The 20,247-nt window shown below is 47.4% G+C and overlaps 1 protein-coding gene across 4 annotated transcripts in view; it reads right to left on the reverse strand.

Annotated features, from left to right (window-relative positions):
* Positions 1-19,798, reverse strand: part of MID1 (midline 1) — a gene marked incomplete at both ends in the record, with an annotated part of 96,137 nt that extends 76,339 nt beyond the window's left edge. For 3 of the 4 annotated variants that reach the window (XM_084258344.1, XM_084258343.1, XM_084258342.1), the window contains one exon: positions 19,139-19,798. In XM_084258344.1, coding sequence (XP_084114470.1) covers positions 19,139-19,798 — 660 coding nt within the window. The remainder of the gene's footprint in view (positions 1-19,138) is intronic. The other variant, XM_084258345.1, reaches the window with a different exon arrangement.
* Between the last annotated feature and the right edge of the window lie 449 nt (positions 19,799-20,247).

The raw sequence follows: 20,247 nt of genomic DNA on the forward strand, positions 1-20,247 counted from the left end.
AATTATAAAAATAAAAGAAACATTTGCTCATTGCTACTAGTGTACACAATGTCTCCAAAGGGTACTTTGTGCTGTTGGAATAGATGTTCAAGACCTTCAAAAATGTGTAGCATATTATTTACCAATGTCTACAAGTTGTAAGACATGAAAAGTCAGGGGCAGGACTGGGTGGGGAACTTGGACTTCATGTGGTAATTAACAGCAGAAATAGTGTCTAAACAAAAAGCTGAAGAATAAAAGGGTTGGACTTGAAACTGTTGCTCTTAATGCATTCTTCCTCTCAACTACTATATATTGATAGTTTAGAAAGAAGACTGAAACCAAAAAATAGGATCACAGATTCAACCTAGCAGCCAGGTTACTGGGTAGTAACCTCCTTAATAATGGAGGGATCTTGGTGCTAATCTATTTGTGTTCCCATCTGGCCACTGAGTACGATCAATAACATTGTGGAACATCCTGGAACACTACTTCAGACTCAACAAATTTCCAAGATACTCCAAACAGGTCACACTGGAAGGCACCATCATACTGACATTTGAATTTGCTTTTTTTGGATTAAAAAAATTTTTTAGCGCAATTCTTTTCCAGTTCATTAAGTGGAAGGATTAGTTCTACTACCACGCACCAACCAATCATCTTTCCCACACACTCGCTGGTACATAAATCTTCCTGATAATATCCTGGCAACAAAGTCTACTGACTTCTCATCCAATTAGGAGTGTGTTAAGCATTTGTCAGCTTCACAGATTAACTATTGACCACGAGATAAATCTCAACACCTTTGACAATATTCGATTTAAAAAAAACAAATTTCATCACCCCACAAGCAGTATTGAGAACACACCCAGGTTCTCATTCTTCTTTATAGCACCATCATTTTCCATAAATTGATCCTGAGTTTATCTGATTTTAAAGCACTTGGTTGTTCTAGCCTGGCTAGAGAGGTGGGCTAGAATAAGGTAACAGCCTATTTATTTAGAACTGGAGGTGGTGGGGCCTTCCCGGTGGCGCAGCGGTTGAACGCTGGGTTGCGAAGCTGCCTGCAGCCTCTGCAGCACCGATTCGATCCCCGGCTGCTCCCCGGCCACTGGAGGAGGGTCCCACATGGCGCGCAGACCTCTCCTGCCGCCCGCTGCTCCCCTCAGCAGTGTCCTTCGGTCCTTCTGCCTGCTCTGCTCCCCGCTCTGGCTCTGGTGGATTCTCTCACCCTCCCGCGCTTCTGACTGTACCCAGTGCTTGTATAAATTAATTAATTAATATAAATCTTAAAAAAAAAAAAAAAAGAACTGGAGGTGGTGACCGTTGTCTCCACGCAGCCCTCCTCACACAACAGGAGTCAGAAAAGAAACTAGAAGTTGGGTTACTAGTTGGGTTACTAGTCTCGCAGTCACAACAGTGGCTGCCATTTGTTGGCCATATCCTGCATGCCAACTATTTTGCATATTTTGATCTCATCCTCTTAATGATGCTATAAGGAATGAATTGATACCCTAAGCTTTAGTAATGGAGAAACAGACTGAGGTAAGTTCCCAAGTGCACACAGCTCGCGAAGGCAGGAGTTGGGCCTCCAAAGCCAGTTCCATTTGATTCCAAAGTCTGTTCCCCTCCCGTGACACCATTCGACTTCTGGACTTGATGTGTACCCACATGGTTCTGGTGGCTGTGGCATCCTTCTCTAAAAGTCAACTCTTTTCATTCACTTTTGGTTTTTCGTTGCCTTGCAACATCTCCAGAGAAAGCCGGTTACGAGGACCGTGTGTTGCGCTTGTTTCCGCAACAGCACTGGGAACATGACTCTCCCCGAGTCTCAAGAATCGAAGGTGAAGGCAGCAGTGGTGTTTCCCCAGGATGGCGTGAGCTAAGTGGGGAAAGCAAATGCCGACATAGCTGCCTTCACATCTGGGGGGACAAAATTGTTCTCCAGTGTCTTCCTCCCTCATGAATTTCTCCTACCCATAGACGCTCTGTGACAACACCCCAACACGATATCAAGGGTAGAATAATAATTGATGACTGTTGGAGGTTTCTGGAGCACCAGGTATTATTCTACTCAGTGCACTGGAGATGCAGTCTCACGTAATCCTCACACAGCTCAGGAGAGGCAGTTATTCATGGAGCAGCTTTATAATTTGGAAACTTAGCTTTGGAGATGTTCTAAAGCCATCACAGCAGAGACACACTCCAATTCAGGTTGGTGGGAATACACACCTCCTCCAACAAAACAGGATCACAGAAAAGTTTTGACAATAAATAAAGGCAAGGAAGAAGGGAGTGTTCATCAGGAAAAGGGGACAGTGGTATGGTGAGGAACAGTTTTGGATTTTTTTTAAAAGATTTGGATTTTTAATGGTGAACTTAATGTTGATTCTCCGTGATGAATATCGAAAACTTAAACAGTGCAATGTTACTTCAGTAAAAAATAAAACTTATTAATACCAGGAAGATTATGGCAGAAAAACTCAGAGAGGAAAACAGATCATCTCAACCACTTTCCAGTACCTTCTGAATATCACATAACTGGACGAGAGGAGAAAAAAATAACATAACTTAAGCATAAAATGCTGAAAGTAACCTATTGTTATGATGCATATTATAATTAGTATAGGTAGGCCTCACCAGTTTTATATAAACGCTATTATTTACGTGGTCAGATGGAGTATTGGATTACTTTCATCTCCCATGTCTTCTCTAGAAGGTTCCTTTCTATGCTGCACCTCTTTATGCTGCTGTTCTCTATGTTGGCTATCTCTGTATTATTATTTTGTCTCTGTTATCGATAATGTCCTCCCATGAGGCCCCAGTTCTTGTTGGCATTATAGAGAAGGACATCGTGGAAGGCAGGTATCAGAGTGAGGAGGGTCATAGAGATGGTTGAGGCGACTTCCGGTGTGAAAAAAATTGATTTTGTTTCACCATTTCTAATATTTCTCTATTCAGAGAAGTCACTGACGGGAAGTTAGCTTATCCTGGCAAATATGTCAGTGATTTTTCCAGAACAGGAAGCAGTTTTATGGGATGCACTATTTTGACACAACATGGAAAAAATAGAGATATCTTTTCTCAAAAATATAGTAACTGCCGCGTGTAGGTAAGTCAATCTGCAAGGAAAATGACCAGATTCAATGTTTTTTCTTAAGCTCCCAAGAAACCTACTTTTAGGCACATATGCAGGAGGCGAGGCAAATGGTCCCAGGAACCAACATATCAGTCCCCACAGGAAGTGCCATGGCATCATTTCCACCATCTCGGCCTAACTCCATGGCCACTGCCAAGGGCTCCTAGAGGTCTCTCTATTTGATATAAAATTCAAATTTGTTCAGATTTATTCAGAAGAAACCTGAATAAAATATTCCCTCATGTCGTCAGCACAAAGACAAAGAATCAGAGATTTACCATTGATTTCTTCATTGGTTGAAAAGAAAATCAGATCCATTTTCTCCAGTAAATTTTTTGTCCTCATAGCTTTGGTAATCTGATCACATCCTCTTATTGTCTGAACTTCCAGTTGAAAAAAAAAAATCTCTTGAACAGAAATATCACTGACTGTATGACTTTAGTAGAAGAGAGAATTGTGATTATTATTTTAAATTTGATAGGTACCTTCAAAATGCAGACCTATCCTAAGAACTCAGAAAATGAAAATTACTGTGCATTAGAGTAAGTGTATCTACACTGAGAGACTTATTTTAATGTCCATCAAGGTACTTATTTCTACAGAAACTGGGGATGTTACAGACAAAGACTCAAATAGGAAGATTGTACCAAATGGAAGAGCATTTGTTGAAGTTTGTACTCTAATATATGGTTTCCCACTGAACTTTGAGACCTGAATCAGAGGTTGGCAAACCACGGCCCACGGGCCAGATCGGCAGGCCACCTGCATTTAGATGGTTTCATGCGACCAAACCCATTGCAGTTCCAGGACTGTCTCTGGCCGCCCGTGTCAGGGCGGAGTTGGGCAGTTTCGGTGGAAGTCACGTGGCCTGCAGAGCCGACCATGCTTAGGAGCTGGCTCTTTAGTAGGTGACTCTTGCCTTTCTGAATTCACACCAGACTCAGTTTCCCCACTTGTAAATGGTTGGTCGGACCAGACTGAAGTGTTTTTTTTTTTTTTTTTTTTAAACCAAGTTTGCACATCTGAGTGACCTGGGGAGTTTTGGGAAAATCCCAGGGCCTGAGCTACAGCCCCAGAGGATCTCGTTACAGGGGCTGGGCCTCTGCTCAAGGTGACCCACATGTCATCAAGGAAGATCCTGCAGACCAGACAGTGGCGATGGCCCTGCCAGCGCAGGCTCCCACCACCTGATCGCTTGTGAAATAAGCGATTTGTGCCTGCAGGAACACACACTCAGAAATCACGCCTAAGAAACTTCGGCCTGAGCACTAAAGACTCACACTTGATTTATGCCATTCCAAATCTCTGATTTAAGGCGTTTTGCCTCTACAGTTCTGCACGAATAAAAATGCAGAGCTATATAAATAGAAGGGTTCCCTTGGAAGACAGATTTAAAATAGACTAACCGATTTAATGAGTAACTTTTGATCTAGTGAAATAACTCCCTTTAAATATATCACAATTAAAACTATTATACATCAAATATAAGCCAAGTGGGTGAAAATCTCCATTGCCAGCCGGCTCGCTACAGACTCCCCACACCTGGGATGGGGTCCTGAACACGAGCTGCAATCACTAGGAAATCTGGGGGATAGCAGATAATATCAAGTGCACCTCAGTCATGTTTTGGGAAGGGATTAAAGCATATTAAATAAGCCTTTGGGGGGTTTGAATATTGCTGCAAAAGCTCGAAGGATGGCATGTGCAGGCCCAGACTGCTCAAGATGGGCTGGGGGCCTGTGGTAGAAGGAGCCTGCTGTGCGCCGTGCCTTGGGGGGCTGCCAGACTGCCACTCAGGGTATCCGCAGAAGGCAACAGGGGGATTCTGCGAGGGTGGAGCTTTCTACATCGCAAAATACATCTGGATTTGGAGGTTACGCAAGTAAGGAAGTGCCTCTGAGAGTGAAGCTGAGCGTTTCTCTTTGTGTTGCTGGCAAAGATGCTTGGATCAATTCAGGGTGTCTCAGCCCTGACGCCCTTGACACCAGGGCCCTTGCCGTCCTGCACATTCAGGAGGCTGAGTGCCATCCCTGTCCTTGAGCCACTCGATGCCAGCACCAGCCCCCTGTTGTGATAATCAGATGATTGTATATTGACTTAATTTAACCTAAGGTTTTCGTGATGTTTTTATCATCTTGTCCCAAAGTGGAATTAAATATAACTCCATCCTGAGGCAGCAGAGAACAAAATGTGTACATGAAAAGTGAGCAGAGACAAATATATATGTAAACAGTATTATCTTATCCAATCCCTTGTGAGTTACAAATATCTCATCACCTCTGCCTGAACTAGTTTTAAATCAAATGACGTCTTTACGGCACTTTCTTGGAAGAAGTCATTGGGGAGCAATTTGTAGATTCAAAAATGAACACCGCACCTGAAAGGCAATACTTCCCTTGCTTACATATTCGACCTTCAAAAGAATGGCTGGTGGGCTCTGCTTTTCCTTTTTTATCTGATGGGGGAAATTCTACCGACATGGTAGAGACCATAAACTGATGAAATGATTATGGTGCTTCCATTTGTTTCAACGAGTACTGACTACTGATATAATGCTTTGCAGCTTTTTAAAATGCTCTAGTGTCTGCGTAACCAGACACAAAAGAAGAATAAGGTAGAGCCACTGGGCTTCAGACAGGAACAAATAATCGGGGTAGAAAGGCCTGTGTCTAAAGAAGGTTTATGACATAATTTGGGGTGCTGGGTTATGATGAAGGGGCGGTGAAGGCGATGTGGAATGTCTGCGGTTAGAGAGTTTATGAAAAGGTAGACTAGAGGGCCTCCCCGGTGGCGCAGCGGTTGAGCTCTGGGTTGCGAAACTGCGCGCGGCCTCTGCGGCGCCGGTTCGATCCCCGGCTGCTCCCCGGCCACCAGAGGAGGGTCCCACATGGCGTGCAGACCTCTCCTGCCGCCCGCTGCTCCCCTCAGCAGTGTACTTCGGTCCTTCTGCCTGCTCTGCTCCCTGCTCTGGCTCTGGTGAATTCTCTCACCCTCCCGCGCTTCTGACTGTACCCAGTGCATGTATAAACAAAAACAAACAAACAAACCAGCAAACAAATAAATAAAGCATGCCTCTATAAAAAAAATAAAAAAAAAAAAAGGTAGACTAGAGAAGTTCTCAGGGGGCCGAGAGCTGGTCCTTTAAAGCTCATCTGGATGTTAGCAGAGGCAGGGATGGGCGAGTTGAAGATGATTCACTTTTATTTACAGAAACTTTATGTCGTCTGACTTCCAGAAGAACATGTATTGTCTTTAAACGACAGAAAAGGCTTCACATCTGGAACAAAGGAAGGAAGATGGAAGCCTGCAGGGAATAACAATAGCAACGGAGAGAGCACCCTTTGTCCAGCACATCCCAAGGGCCACGCCGTACCTTCGCGCGGTTGCAGCAATATTCAAGGGCACTTCCTCAGGCTTCATCCTGAATTAACTGAGGAATGAGGATGAGGTAGAGAGGACACGAGACTTAGAGGAGCTGGTTTTGTATTTTTCCTTAACCAACACCGCTCTAAAATGGCGAGGACACACACAAGTCGAAATCAGACTCCAAGCCCGACTCAGACTCGCTGAACCAGAACCTGCACCTTAACAAGACTCCCGAGCAGTTCCTGTGGACATTTATGGTTGCGGTGTGCTGGTCTAAGAAAGTCATTTATGACTGGATCAAGAAGATGTGCTGCATATACACCATGGAATATTACTCAGCATTCAAAAAAGATAAACACATGCAGTTTGCAGCAACATGGATGGCGCTGGAAGGGATCATGCTCAGCGAAATAAGCCAGAAAGAAAAAGAAAAATACCGGATGGTCTCACTCCTAGCAGGAATCTAGAAAACCTAAATAAGGGACCAGGAAAATGAATAACTATAAGAAAGAAAATATCAAAATCAACAAACAACTATGAACCAGAGACACTCTATGGAGGGTGGGGGGCGGGAAGGGGAGGGATTGGGGTCAAAATAAGGGGGTTGCAATTGTATGGGGAATATAAAAATAAAATTTAAATAAAAAAAGAAAGTCATTTAAATCTCCAATTCCAGCTGAGAAGCATCCTAGAAAGAGGACAGGTTAACAGACCCAAAATCTTCGCCACCAACTAACCTTTCATTTGTATCTCTGCTTTGCCAAAAATAACTAAATATGAATAAGAGCTCATCTAGGTCTCTTAAGATGTTCAAAATGTCAAACTCAAAGGCCAAGACCCTGAATTTGCATTTTAACCAGGGCAAATAAATAACGACATTTGCAGCGATAAAATGAGCTAGGGGATCATCAGTGGGACATGTGCTTCATGCGACACGTACAGAGAATGGCGCTAAAGAACAGAGAGTAATTCAGCGTCACTGCAACAAAACAAAAATTATTCCACGAGGGTTTCCACATTTACCTTTCGTGTTTTTACTTCTTTATTGTATTTGTATCAGAATATAGATCATTTTCAACCATGGCGTCACCACTCAAGGGGAAACATTTTGGTTCAGTCAAAAGTTAGGCAAAAACACTTTGTCTCTCCATCATCCAAGTTTTTTTTTCCTTCTTGCTAATTTTTGGAAGTGGGGCATGTCTTGAGTTCTAGTTCTTTCTGCCTTTATCAAAGGTGATGATTAGTCAGGGGCAATGTGGGGCCCCTGGATCTGAGCCCAGAATTTTAATTTCTCTAACCATAATTAGGCTATTTAATTCTCCATGGCCCTGTGTCCAGCATCATTAAAGAGGCTCCGATGTACTGAGCTTCTCCCACCCACTAGGCACTGGGCTAGACACCTGGGCCTATATTATCTCATTTAATCCTCCCAAGATTGCTAATGAGCAGGTATTAGCAGTCCCATATTTTTGCAGGAGATTCACGGCCGTCCCAAGGATCAAATAATACTTGAAAGTGCTTTGCAAACTGTCAATCTGGAGATTTACAAATACTAGTTATTATTCTTGGTAATAGCTGGTTCTCGGTGTTGAATCAACAAATACCCTCGAACCGCATCTCAAAACAACTTAGAGCAGCATCTTGAAAGATAAGCCCCCCTCCTTCTACAACCCCCCAGCCCTGGTCGGCAAGAATTTTTTCAAGAGGTATGGAGGTAACATGATGGTCTCGTCTAATATGCTTTCAGATGAATGTTTAGAATAGAAGAGAGGCTAGACCCACGTCACATGAGCTGAACAATATAAGTGGGCACGACCCCTTGTTTGCTGGGACCTTCTAGAGCTTGGTTCAGCAATCCAGGGGCAAGGAAAGCATCTCCAAGCGACTTGGGTGGGGTTCATATGGGTGCCCCAGGTCTCCCAGATCTTTCAGAAGCAACAGGCCACACTGAGCATGATCCTGAAAGCCCATCTCACTCCTTTTGGCCTTGAATCCGATGACCCTAATCAAGAGCAGCTCAGGACCGGACAGCCAAGTCAAGGGTCACAGGGGGGCGGGGGGGGGGTGTGGAAAGCAACCTCTCTACAAGGCCAGGATATTCATCCCCATTTAAGTCTGTAAAAATTCCACAACAGATAAAGCAAGCCCACCAGGTGGTCGCTGACACAATGGCACTTCCTCAGTGGCCTCTCATAAAGTCTTTCTAGCGATGGGCCCTTTCGGAGTGGAAATGACATAAACTGCTTCTGGGCCTGGATATTTACCTGACCTATTAGCCCTGTTTAGGAAGGAAACGGCGTCTGAGGAAGGCACGTGAGGAGAGCCAAGAGCCAGCCCGCGAGTGGCAGACCGGCAGTAAGACAGGGTCTGGCCCGGAGGTTTTCAGGACCGGAGCCCTCCTGTTCTGCCCGCCAAAGGAACGCAGGGCCTGCAGGCGCTGCTGGTCCTCTCTCAACATGGCTTGTCACTGAAATGGATTTTTATATCAGTTTTGCGAATGATGCAATTTCCAGAGCAACACGCAAGTCAGTGCTTTGGGACTATTATTCACATTACAAACTACCTCCCGGCCCGCGCCACACCTCTCCCAGGCCTTTTGTCACACACTGTGATGCTATCTAGACCCCAGGAGCAACAGCTGATCTGTGCTATTCATGTCTGCATCCCCGGAGTTTCCCCAGAGCTGGCCTCACTGGCTACGTACAAATACTCCTTGGGTGAATACACCAAGGTTCATGTTTCTGGAAGCTGATGGAGAAGGAGATCGTTACAAGGTCTCAGAGGACGTAGAAGCTCTCCCTGATTTCCATATTGGTGCAGGCATAAGAGTCTCATCTACCCTAATGGGGGTCAAGCCATCGCTTTCCTGATTCGCCCCCACGAGCTCACGGAACCCCTACGGGAGGAGCAGGGGAAGCAGTCCCCTCCGTGCATTCTGCCCCATGAGCGCTGAATGGGCCCCCCAGGGCAGCATCGCCATAGGGCGCCAACCCCTTTGCTTCAGAGCTTTCCTCCCCACCCCCAGGCCCAGCCACTCCCGTCCCTGCCTTCCCACGCTGAGGGAGACCACGGCTGGCGCCCCACCCTCCGAGGCAACCTACGACAACAAAGAGAGTTGGCCAACTGAGGCGGTGACTGGGCCGGCAGCCGGCGTGCCACGCACCTGTGTCTGCCTCGTGTGTCTGTATGAGTCCAGATGTGGCAGCCGTGGCGTGAGCCCGAGTGCCAGCTTCCCTTTCCTAGGAAACAGCCAGCGTCCTCCATCACACCCCGACTCGAGTCTGCCAGATAAGCCAGGAACATGCAAGACCAGTTCACCCTCCATGGACGTGAAAATGGTGCTTGTTTTTAAAGCCGTTTTGTTCAGGGCACCACTCGCGGCTCCTCAGAAGCCCACTTTACCACTGAACTTGGTTTAGGGAGAAGGGCAAATCAAAGTTTCCACCCAATTATAATTCTCCCGAGGGTTGTTCTAGTTTCCCATGTCAGCCAGAAACACAACTCGACCCTGCAACCACTGAGTTATTTATGATACTGTCAGGAAATCCACGATCGGATTACACCCCCGCAGCCTTTATTGTAACAGTAAATGCTCAGATGCAATAATGCCTCGTGTTCACGGAACGCTTGCCATGTGCCAGTCGCTGTGTTAGGCATTTTATAGATTTGTTCTTTTTGATAGGAAATAGAAAATGTGTTTTCCTCTGTCTGCTTTAATGCTCTCCTCATGGGTACGCAAAGACCTCAAGTATCACGTCCAAAAGTCCAACAAATAAAGTGAATAAATTTCCAGTGCATTTGCAAAGTGCAGTCCGGTCAGGCGTTCTCCAGAACACTCACAGCACACGCCCGGAGGAAAAGCGCGGTCACTTTCTCTGTCCACAGTCACTTTCTCACACTCTCGTGTTCTCTTTATTATCTACCTAGCAGGGCCTTAAAAAAACTCCCCAGTCTTTCAAAGAATAATCTAATTTACAATTTGTCAATGACACAGCAGGAAAGAGACTTTTGAATATCACAGCTTTTAATAAATGGACTATACTTCCTCTTCCCGTAGCGGCCTCAGCTGACTCTGGAAACGGTTCGCCACTCACTTGACCCGGAAGACCCTACAAGGTCGTGCCAGTCAAGAGGTTCAAGTCCTCGGGTTCACTTCAAGAACACCCGTGAACCGCCCAGGCCACCGAGGATGTGCGTAACTTACAAGCCACCCCGGACCCAGAGGAGGCCACCCTACTGCAGCGGTGCCATCCTGGCATCAGCAGGTGCAGTCGGTAGGGTGCCCGGGCCAGCGGTGGCTGGAGCGGGGTGGGTGGCCCAGAGTGCTCAACTTTTACTGCACGTGCTTAAATGTGGCGTACGTGACGCCGACTCCAGGGCCTGGATGGTGCTTCTCTGGTCAGGAGCTCCCTCAGGTGAACAGAGGCTGGAGCTGGGGCCCGGCATCCACAGGGCCCCGTCAGGTGACCCCACCCCCACCCCGGGCGCCCTCCCTGCAGCGGAGAGATGGGTCCGACAGAGAAAGAGCAGGTTGCCCGGCCCTAAGCCAGAAGAGGAGGTGGCCCAGAAGAAAATGCCATCCCAGAAGAGACCGAAGAAACAAAAACTTTTGGTCCAGGAGCGAGTTCAGCATAAAATAAATGCAAATGAAAGTGAAAGGAAAAAGAACTACAGGAACAGAGCTCATACAATTTCAGCCAATTATACTGGTTGCAGCTCTGAAGCTGGTCAACACGGACTATGTTCTTTTAAAACTTTTCAGCTTAAATTCAAATTCCACGCACAACTAGCTCCTCCTTACTTATGCTGACTGACTTAACGTGTTTCAAGTTGGTTATCAGTCTGTTAAGACATCCAGGAAAATTTTAGCTTCAGAGGGAAATTAGGGAGCCCTGCAGTTGTAATTATGAAGCACTGGTTCCCACAAGAACATCTCCTTTCCTCTGTGGTGTCCCCAAGGTCACCTGGGCCGTTCAGCATGAACCCAGCCCCCAGCATGAGGTCTGCTGACCCTTCAAGAACCCCCCAATCCACACTCTCTTAACTGTTCAAGGCGGCGTTCCCGAGTCGTCTCCCCAGTGATTTTCAGCACCTGTGGTCAGACCACATCCCACCCTCACGACGGTGGCCTGTGGCCAGGCCAGGAGTGTGTGAAGAATCATGGTAAAATCCCTGGGTTCAGCCTCAAGCCTCCAAAGAGACTCACGAGCAACTGACCCACGCTCTGTGGCCCTCAGCTGCAGCAGCAAGTGGGAGAGGGACGCAGAACCAAGGGGCTCTGGACAACCCCCCTTTACCCCAATGTCCTCATCTGCAGAATGGGGAAGGAATGTCGTGAGTGCCAAGGGTGCTCTGGGCTCGAAACGGTGCTTGGGTTTGCAGTTTGAAGGCACCCTCCCAAAAGCATGTGGAGATGCTGGAAGAAACAAGGACGGGCCATGGCCGTGTCGCTGCCCTGGGAAAGCAGGGACAGAAGCACCTCCATGCCTGGCTCCAAGGACCAACCAGCCACGATTCCTCTTAGTTCCTCTAATCTTCAGGGGCAAGAGTCTTACACCTTTGCATGTGCCTGTTGATGGTGGGGGGAGTTTTAACCCATGATACAATTCGCCTCGCCGATGGGAAAAGAGACCACAAAATTTAAAGTCATGTGTCTCTCCCCCATAAAATAACGTCCCTCTCCCTTCTGCTGACACAGTGATGCGAATCCTTTCTGAGATCTCACTGCATCCTCCCTTCAGAAAATAGACATCAGGGCCTCCCAGGTGGCGCAGCGGTTGAGCGCTGGGTTGCGAAGCTGCCCGCAGCCTCTGCAGCGCCAGTTCGATCCCCGGCTGCTCCCCGGCCACCGGAGAAGGGTCCCACATGGCGCGCAGACCTCTCCTGCCGCCTGCTGCTCCCCTCAGCAGTGTACTTCGTCAGTCTGCCTGCTCTGCTCTCCCCTCTGGCTCTGGTGAATTCTCTCACCCTTAAAAGATTATTTAAAAATAAATCTTTAAAAAAAAAAAAGAAAATAGACATCAGCCTCTCTCTCAGAACAAAACGACTCCTGTGTTACCCTGCAGAGAAGAGGCAAGAGGCCCCAGACCCTCACTCTGGCACTGAGACTCTCAGGAACTTCCCTCGACATGACTTCTCCGACATGGCCCCTGGCTCTGCAGTCAGCGGCCCGCTCCAGCCAGCTTTGTCTAGAAGCCCGAAGCGCTCTTGTCAATCCCTGCCAACAGGTCTCTGCTGGCCTCCCTCCCGGGCCACGCCTCACTCTTCATCTTCGATGCATAATCCACCTATCTGTCAAGGCGGCTTAAGTCCCACCACCCTGAAGCCAGTTTCTTGACTACTCAAGACCAGTCCTCTCGTCCTCCGAATCGTGACACGCTTCTCTAGCCCGTCAATCCTGAACATGTCCCTCAACAGTGTTTCTTCATTGTTGGGCCTCTTCCCATCGCCAAGTGCTTCAGAAGGAAAACTCCAGGGCACATGAAAGCAACAGCATGGACCCTCGTCCCGCAAACAAGTAACACAAGCCCTGGTGACACTCCCCGGCCGGCGGTCCACCCCGAGCCTACACCTTCACCGTCATGCCAGGCCAGCCCCCGCCCCCTCCCGGGTCCTCACGTCTATCCGCGTGGTCTAAACTTGCAGGCTTCCTCTGGCCGAGCACCAGGCTGAGGGGTTGCAGGACAGATCTTATTTTGTTCTCCCAAGTGTCTCTACAAGTGACTCCATTGCCAGGCCTGTTTTACAGAAGAGTAAAAACCGCCGCCAGGAAAGTCAAGCAACGTGCCCAAGAGCTGCAGCTGTTTACCCGGCCACAGGACTGAGAGGGGCCTGGGTTCCTGTCTGTGCATTTTCCAGAACTCTCTGAGCTTATCAAAAGTGATTCCAATAACAATAAATCATCAAACAATAATACATGCCTCTGCGCAGGTGATGGAGGGGAGAGAGGACCAGCAGGGGCAGGCAGGGAATGAAGACAGAGGAGAAGGATGAGGCCTTGAGTTCTTTGTGAAAAACACCCCCTGGAGAGGTCTCCTTCACTGTCTCCCGAGGGGACTTCTGTATCACCCTGAGAAATGAAAATGCAGGCTTAACAATATTTTGCAAATATTTGGAAACTGTATTTTCATCACTTGGAGACTTGAAGTAAGCAAGTAAATATTACGTGTGTGTACATGTTTCAGTGAAATAAAAACAAGCAGAATTGCATGCTGAAGGGACCCCACATAACCAAAACATTTCAGGAGACAGACATCTGACTTATTCTCATACCCCAGTGAAATGTCGTGAGGTATATCTATATTTTAGATTAAAATCTACCCTGAGATTATTGTGAACTTGTTTGAAAAAACCATACAGGGTTGCACAAGGGATATCCTAGGTGGTAAAAATAAGAAAGATGATTTGTTATCAGGGAATTTCTAAGCATCTAGTAAATTCAATCGTGATTTCAAATAAAAAGCTGGGCAAGGTAGGTGCACTGGTTCGTTTGAGGGGAGACTTTCTCCATCTCTCGGGTCTGGGGCTGGGGTCCCTGCTTTGGATGTGGGGTGCCTCTCTCCACTCCCAACAGAGGAACTACTTCCCTGCTGGAATTCTCCACTAGGCTAGAAGCTCCAAAGAGGGCGACAGCGTTTGCTCACGGTACCTTTTTTGACGAGGCAATATGTTAACTGCTTACTTTCAGGATCTCTCAGAAAAATGTCTACGTCACATACGGTAGATGGGAGGATAAACAAAATAGTAGGTGTGATGGGTCTATGCAGCGTCCTTCACAACATAGCGTGAAACGAAGGTGAATTATTCCACAACTTGCAATCTAGTGGATCAAAATTCATACCATGAAATTTAAAACCACAAAGCCCAATATAGATCAAAGTCATGGTTCCCGTGCGTCTGGATTATATCGAAGGTGCTATCTGGCTCTGCTCTTACTTAGAAATGATCTCACAGAATGCTTTGTCTCATGTAAGAATGAAGACCTGTGATACTATCATGAATTTAAATTTTGACCTCGGGCTAGTAGTTGATCATGACCGAAGCAGCTGACAAGTATTCATGGAGAATTAATTACCTGTGAGACTCTGGGGTCAGTCTTAGGTGAGAACGGGAGCAGTGGGAGGCAAAGGTCTCTACCTAATTGGAGTCAGTGATTCTTAGGGGTTGAATGACGGTCCCTCGAAATTCCGAACTAACCACCCCCCCCCAGTACTTTGGAATGTGACCTTATTGGGGAATAGGGGTACTGCAGATATAACTAGCCATGATGACATCACACTGGAGGTGAAGGGGCCCTTCGTCCAACACGACCACAGTCCTTATCCAAAGAGGAAATCGGGAGACAAAGGTCCAGGGAGAGCACCTCCTTCCCTCACCGCCCCCAGAAGGAAGCAGCCCCTGACACCTGGATGTTGGGATTCTAGTCTCTAAGACTGTGGGACAACACATTTCTGTCATTCAGGCCACCCAGCTTGTGGTCCCTTGGTGTGGCAGCCAAAGCAAATCAAGACAGTGATAAATACTAAATTCTTGTCACACATAGGGGCTTCTCAGCATGGGTAGTACTGACGTGCCGCCAGAGAGCTCCGTGGCTGAGGGCCCAGCCTGGCGATGGTAGGCTGTGGCAGCATAGCTGGCTTCCACCCACTACATGCATCTCTCTCTCTCTCTCTCTCTCTCTCTTTCTCTCTCATTCAGTCACACACACACACACCCCTTTCTCAGGAATCTGTGCCACACCCGCTATTATTTTCAAAGAAGAAACAAGTTACAGACATTCTGAAGAACACTCGTAAAGAAATACCTCAGCAGCCACTACAACTTTCTCAATTGCAAACACAGTACAAGACTTTCAAAAATATAGAGTCTAGAAATGAAACGGAAGAGTGAAATCCCATGGCCTCACCTCCAGATGAGAAGGGCTACAGAGGAAGCCGGAGTTTTCATTGGAACCTTCATCAAACAAGCACAAAATTACAACGGGATGATCCATGGAGACGGGTTTAGACAAATAAATGTCCTCAGCCAACCTTTAGAGTCAGACTAGCAAAACAATGGCACCTCGACTTCAGTTAGCATGAAGTGGGGGCCAGGCTGCAACTGAAGGGCAAGGAAAGGTCAATTTTTCTCAATTTGTATATTTTTATAAGTGTAACAAGAGAAACAAAACAAGAGTGCCAACACTGTATGTAGAAACAGAAGAAGAAGGAATTACTGCATTGTAATTCCTTGAAAACTCTGGAATGCATTACATTAAATTCTCTTATATGTCACGTGGTTCAAACCAAACTTGTAATCCAAGTTTGGAGGCCTGAAAGGTTTCTTAAAATTCAATTAAAATGATACAAAAAGGCCCACATTAGGATACGCTCCATTTAGAGACTTATGCATTTGGCAGGAAGACTTTCTTTTTTAATCTTAAAATAGAGTTCAGGAAATGCTGGCTTCATTTTCTCTCTGCTTCAGTATTTTATGAGAGCTTTCCAGCGCAGTTGCTAGAAGCCTCTGATTATTGACAATGTCAGATGATGTGGATGATTTTATTTGCATGAATTCTACATGTTGGAATTTTTTCCTTGTATGCCTAGAAAAAACTTATAGTGTAGAAAAGCAGAGTCCATTTCTTTCTAAAAACAAATGTACACTGAGACCCTAATATGGGTAAAAATGTCCCCCAACATTTAATGTTGCTGTAAGGAATATTCCTCATAATCACTGCAGAACTCCCCATTCACAGGATGGACTTTTACTAACAGAACGACAGAAACATTTTCAAACAGAAGATACCCAAGTGCTTACAGAGCCTAGGAAGTAAAGCAAATCTATTGCCTTATTAATGAAAGCAACCTCAAATTTCTTTAGACTTTACTTGTGTCTCCATATCATTACAAGCCTACTTCTATGAGTTGCTGATGCCTCAGAAAAATACACGGGCCAAACACATGTACTTTTTCAGGCCCAAGTAACATGAACAAAAATATGCCGCCTTGGTGTTAGTCCTTCCAGGATGCTATCACTTCCAAAACCAATGTCTAGGGCCTCCCTGGTGGTATAGGGTATAAGTCTCAGCACTATCACCGCTGTGGCCTAAGTTTGAATCCCAGCCTGGGAGCTGACCCACAGGGTGCAGCAGACCTCTCCTGTCTTGCCCGCTGCTCCCCTCAGCAGTGTATTTCAGTAGATCCGCCTGTTCTGCTTCCCACTCTGTCTCACCGCCCCCCATACCTCGGGCCTACATCCCAGTTCTTGTATGCCTAAATAAAAAAATAAATCTTAAAAAAAAAATCAATGTCAATGGACCTCCCCTGGTGGCGCAGTGGTTGAGCGCTGGGCTGCGAAGCTGCCCGCAGCCTCTGCAGTACCGGTTCGATCCCCGGCCACTGGAGAGGGTCCCACATGGCGCGCAGACCTCTCCTGCCGCCCGCTGCTCCCCTCAGCAGTGTACTTCGTCAGTCTGCCTGTTCTGTTCCCTGCTCTGGCTCTGGTGAATTCTCTCACCCTCCCGCGCTTCTGACTGTACCCAGTGCATGTGTGTATAAATAAATAAATAAATCTTTTTTTAAAAATCAATGTCTATATTATACTTAGGTTAAAAAAACCAAGGATGTACATATGTTAATAAATATTCAATAACGGAAATATCACCACCACACAGACGCCACATACTGTTATGAGCTTCTTTTCACTCTAACGAAAGTGGCATGTTTTAGACCAAACTGCTATGTCAGTATGTTACTTACTTAAACGCTTATAAGCACATTTTGTGGAATGGCTGTAAATAAATGTGCTCCGGTGAGCTGGGTGTCGTTTATATGCTTGTATTTCCATAACTAGATGTAAAACACATGACATCGTTCATGCTCAGGCCCTCCTAGGGACAGTGTGGACCACAGACCACTGGCTTGATTAGACAAGGGTGCGGAGCTCATAATTGAAGCGATTCACTTTCGTCACAGAAAGGACTAGAGCATGACAACATGTGCCCCCAGCGCGGAGACAGTGTGTGAGTAATGAAGAGCTCCTCTGTGACGCTGCCCAAGCCATCCCAGAACCCGACCACCGGGGTTAAACATCAAGTCAGGAGAAGCTGAACATGCAACATTACAGTGTTTTAACAAGCCACATGCACGTGGCCTGTTCATTCATTAACAGAACATTTTTGATGAAGGGAAAAACACCACCCGACATGTTTACATTTGGGAAAACACCCCCATGCCCTCCCCCTATTCCAATCATCCCAAAAATTCTATCCCCAACCAAAATAGGGGCTGGGGAATGGTCTTGGTTTCTAAAATTTGATAGCCACATCAATTTCTGAAGAATTTGTTCTAGAAGCGTGATGCATCCGCGCATCATCGCCTGTGCGGCCCCTCATGGGGGTGTTTTTGGCGACTGCCGCACAAACCTGTCGGCATCTGTCTGCCCTGGTCACTGCCTCTACACCCTTGGCCTTGACGTGCTCCCGTGCTTACAGATGCATGGGCCGTCGCGCTGCACACCTGCAGGGAGGCGCATGCCCCGGCGCTGCCTCTGGTCCCCAGGTGACATCTGGAAGCAGGGACTCACTTGGGGACATCAACTGCTCTCACAATGTCACGAAATAGCAAAGCCAAATCCCAGATGCGGCCTGTGAACCCCCGTCACACAGTCAACCACAAGGCCTGCACACACACCCGCTCATCAGCGCTGCGGGGAGGGGATGGGGCCCTTTGGTCAAGGGGAGGGGTGCGCTGGGGGTGATTCGTTTTGTTTGCTCCACAACCCCAGGTGTTTTCTCCGAGAGGAAGGACTCAATATATATTTACCAAAAGCCCTTAATTTATACTTCCTTGTCTTTTAATTGGCATCTCGTGAGCTAAAATGAGTGGGCGAGCAAAGCGTCTCACTGCCGTAGCAAACTTTCTCAGCTGGGTTTTCAGTCACCAGCCCCAGCATCGCCTGAAGTGCGATAGACGTCTGGAGACGTGGCTTATTTCTGCTCTGGCCGCTACCCGCATTTAGAGAGAGACTTTTTAATTTGATGAAGAGTTACTTGAGTCATCACTCCTCGAGCCCCAGGGACGGCAACAACTGTTTCATGCGGAAAGTGCAGTTCAAACGGCCCTGCCTGCAGGAGCCCCCACGGGCAGGAATCCCCGCAAAGCCAAGACGCGCCGCTCACCTGCGAGCTGGGGTTCACTTCCACAGGGAATAAAGGGTCACAGGTCCTCGCGAACCCCACACTGGCTACAGGCCTTCCTCCTTCTCGCCTTTTGTTTGTGCAGTGACTGAACTCAGGGACGGCGGCAGGGGGATCGCTTCTCCCCGAGGACTAGGAAAATAAATGCCCCCCACCTGCCCAGAGCCTGATTTTATCAGTCATTCCTTCTTGTTCTCGCTCTCTCTCAACTGCAAGGACTGAACATGATCCAGATTTTTCAAATTCGCTCTCACCTTGACAACGCTAACGTTACAAGCAGCGCTCAGCTTTTACAAGATACCCTTGTTGTGTAACGTATAGAGGCTGCCAAAGAACGTGCTACAACTAATCAGATAACAAAGGTGAAGAGAAAACCTTCACCTGCCATGCAGCTAGCTGCAAATACACGTTTCATTCTTTTATTTCCATGACATTTGCTGGCAGAAAGGGGTTGGCTTGAGGCGGATCGGACTAACCTTCAATTTGTCATAGCGCTCACTCAAAGCCGCCACCTGGTGGTCTCGGTGCCGCCCAACCAGCTTACACAAGGCACAGATTAACTGGTCATCGGTCACGCAGTACATATTCACCTTCTCGTCTTCATGCTCCAGGCACATCAGCCCCCGGATGTGCGAGTCGGGAATGGGCTCGATCAGACGATGACCCGTGAAGGGCTTCTTGTTCGGGTGAGTGGCTTTCAGGCACTCATCACAGTAGGACACCTCGCAGGTGACACAGGTCTTCACCGCGTCCTGGGCCGGGTCCTGGTCACAGAACTGGCAGAGAACTTTCTCGGCGGAGGTCATGGTGTTGGCGTCGAACGCCCGCTCTCTGCGGGTCTCGCTGGGGGAATTGGGCCCGCTCACGGAGGCTTTCTGGAACCTGTCGATGATGTTCTGCAGGGTGACGTTGCGCTTGAGCCCGTCTAGACCGCGCTGGCTGAGCGTGATGACATGGCGGCAGGTGGGGCACTGGAAGGCGGTGATGGACTCTACGGACTCGTTGGTGGCGCAGTGCGAGACCAGGATGCGGTGGGCGCAGTTGAAGCAGAGGCTGTGCGCACAGGGCAGCAGGAGAGGGTCTTCAAAGAGCTCCAGACAAATAGGGCAGGTCAGCTCCGACTCCAGTGTTTCCATCTTCAGGCAAAGCTCTCCTGTGTCATCAGCAAAATCCAAGGAAGCTGATCAGCTATCTGGAGAGAGAACAAAAGACCTGGTTAGGCACGAGGGCTCCGCCACGGGGGGCTGCCAGTCGGGCAGCATCTCAGAACACTTCCCGACACAGGGCACGGACGGGCACACGTGTGTAAACTGCAAGTAATTCTTTTTCTATTCTCTGCAGAAAGAAGGAGGGGAGAGACACCAAGAGCACCTTCTCAAAGTTCCAGGCCCGAAAAGCTGCCATTCTGGTTTGGGGCCATGTTGCTGTTTACAAGGTCTTCCTCCGAACCAGCAAGTTCTGAAACAGTCATTTCTGTAATTTGTTCCTCATCACAATAATCTCATTGTGTCCCAGCCAAGTCCTACCTTGCGTTGAAAATTAAAAAGTAGAAACATTAATTAATGAACGGTAGAGTCTTTCGTGA

The sequence above is a fragment of the Talpa europaea genome (assembly GCF_964194135.1).
Source record: "Talpa europaea genome assembly, chromosome: X".
Taxonomy (NCBI): Eukaryota; Metazoa; Chordata; class Mammalia; order Eulipotyphla; family Talpidae; genus Talpa; species Talpa europaea.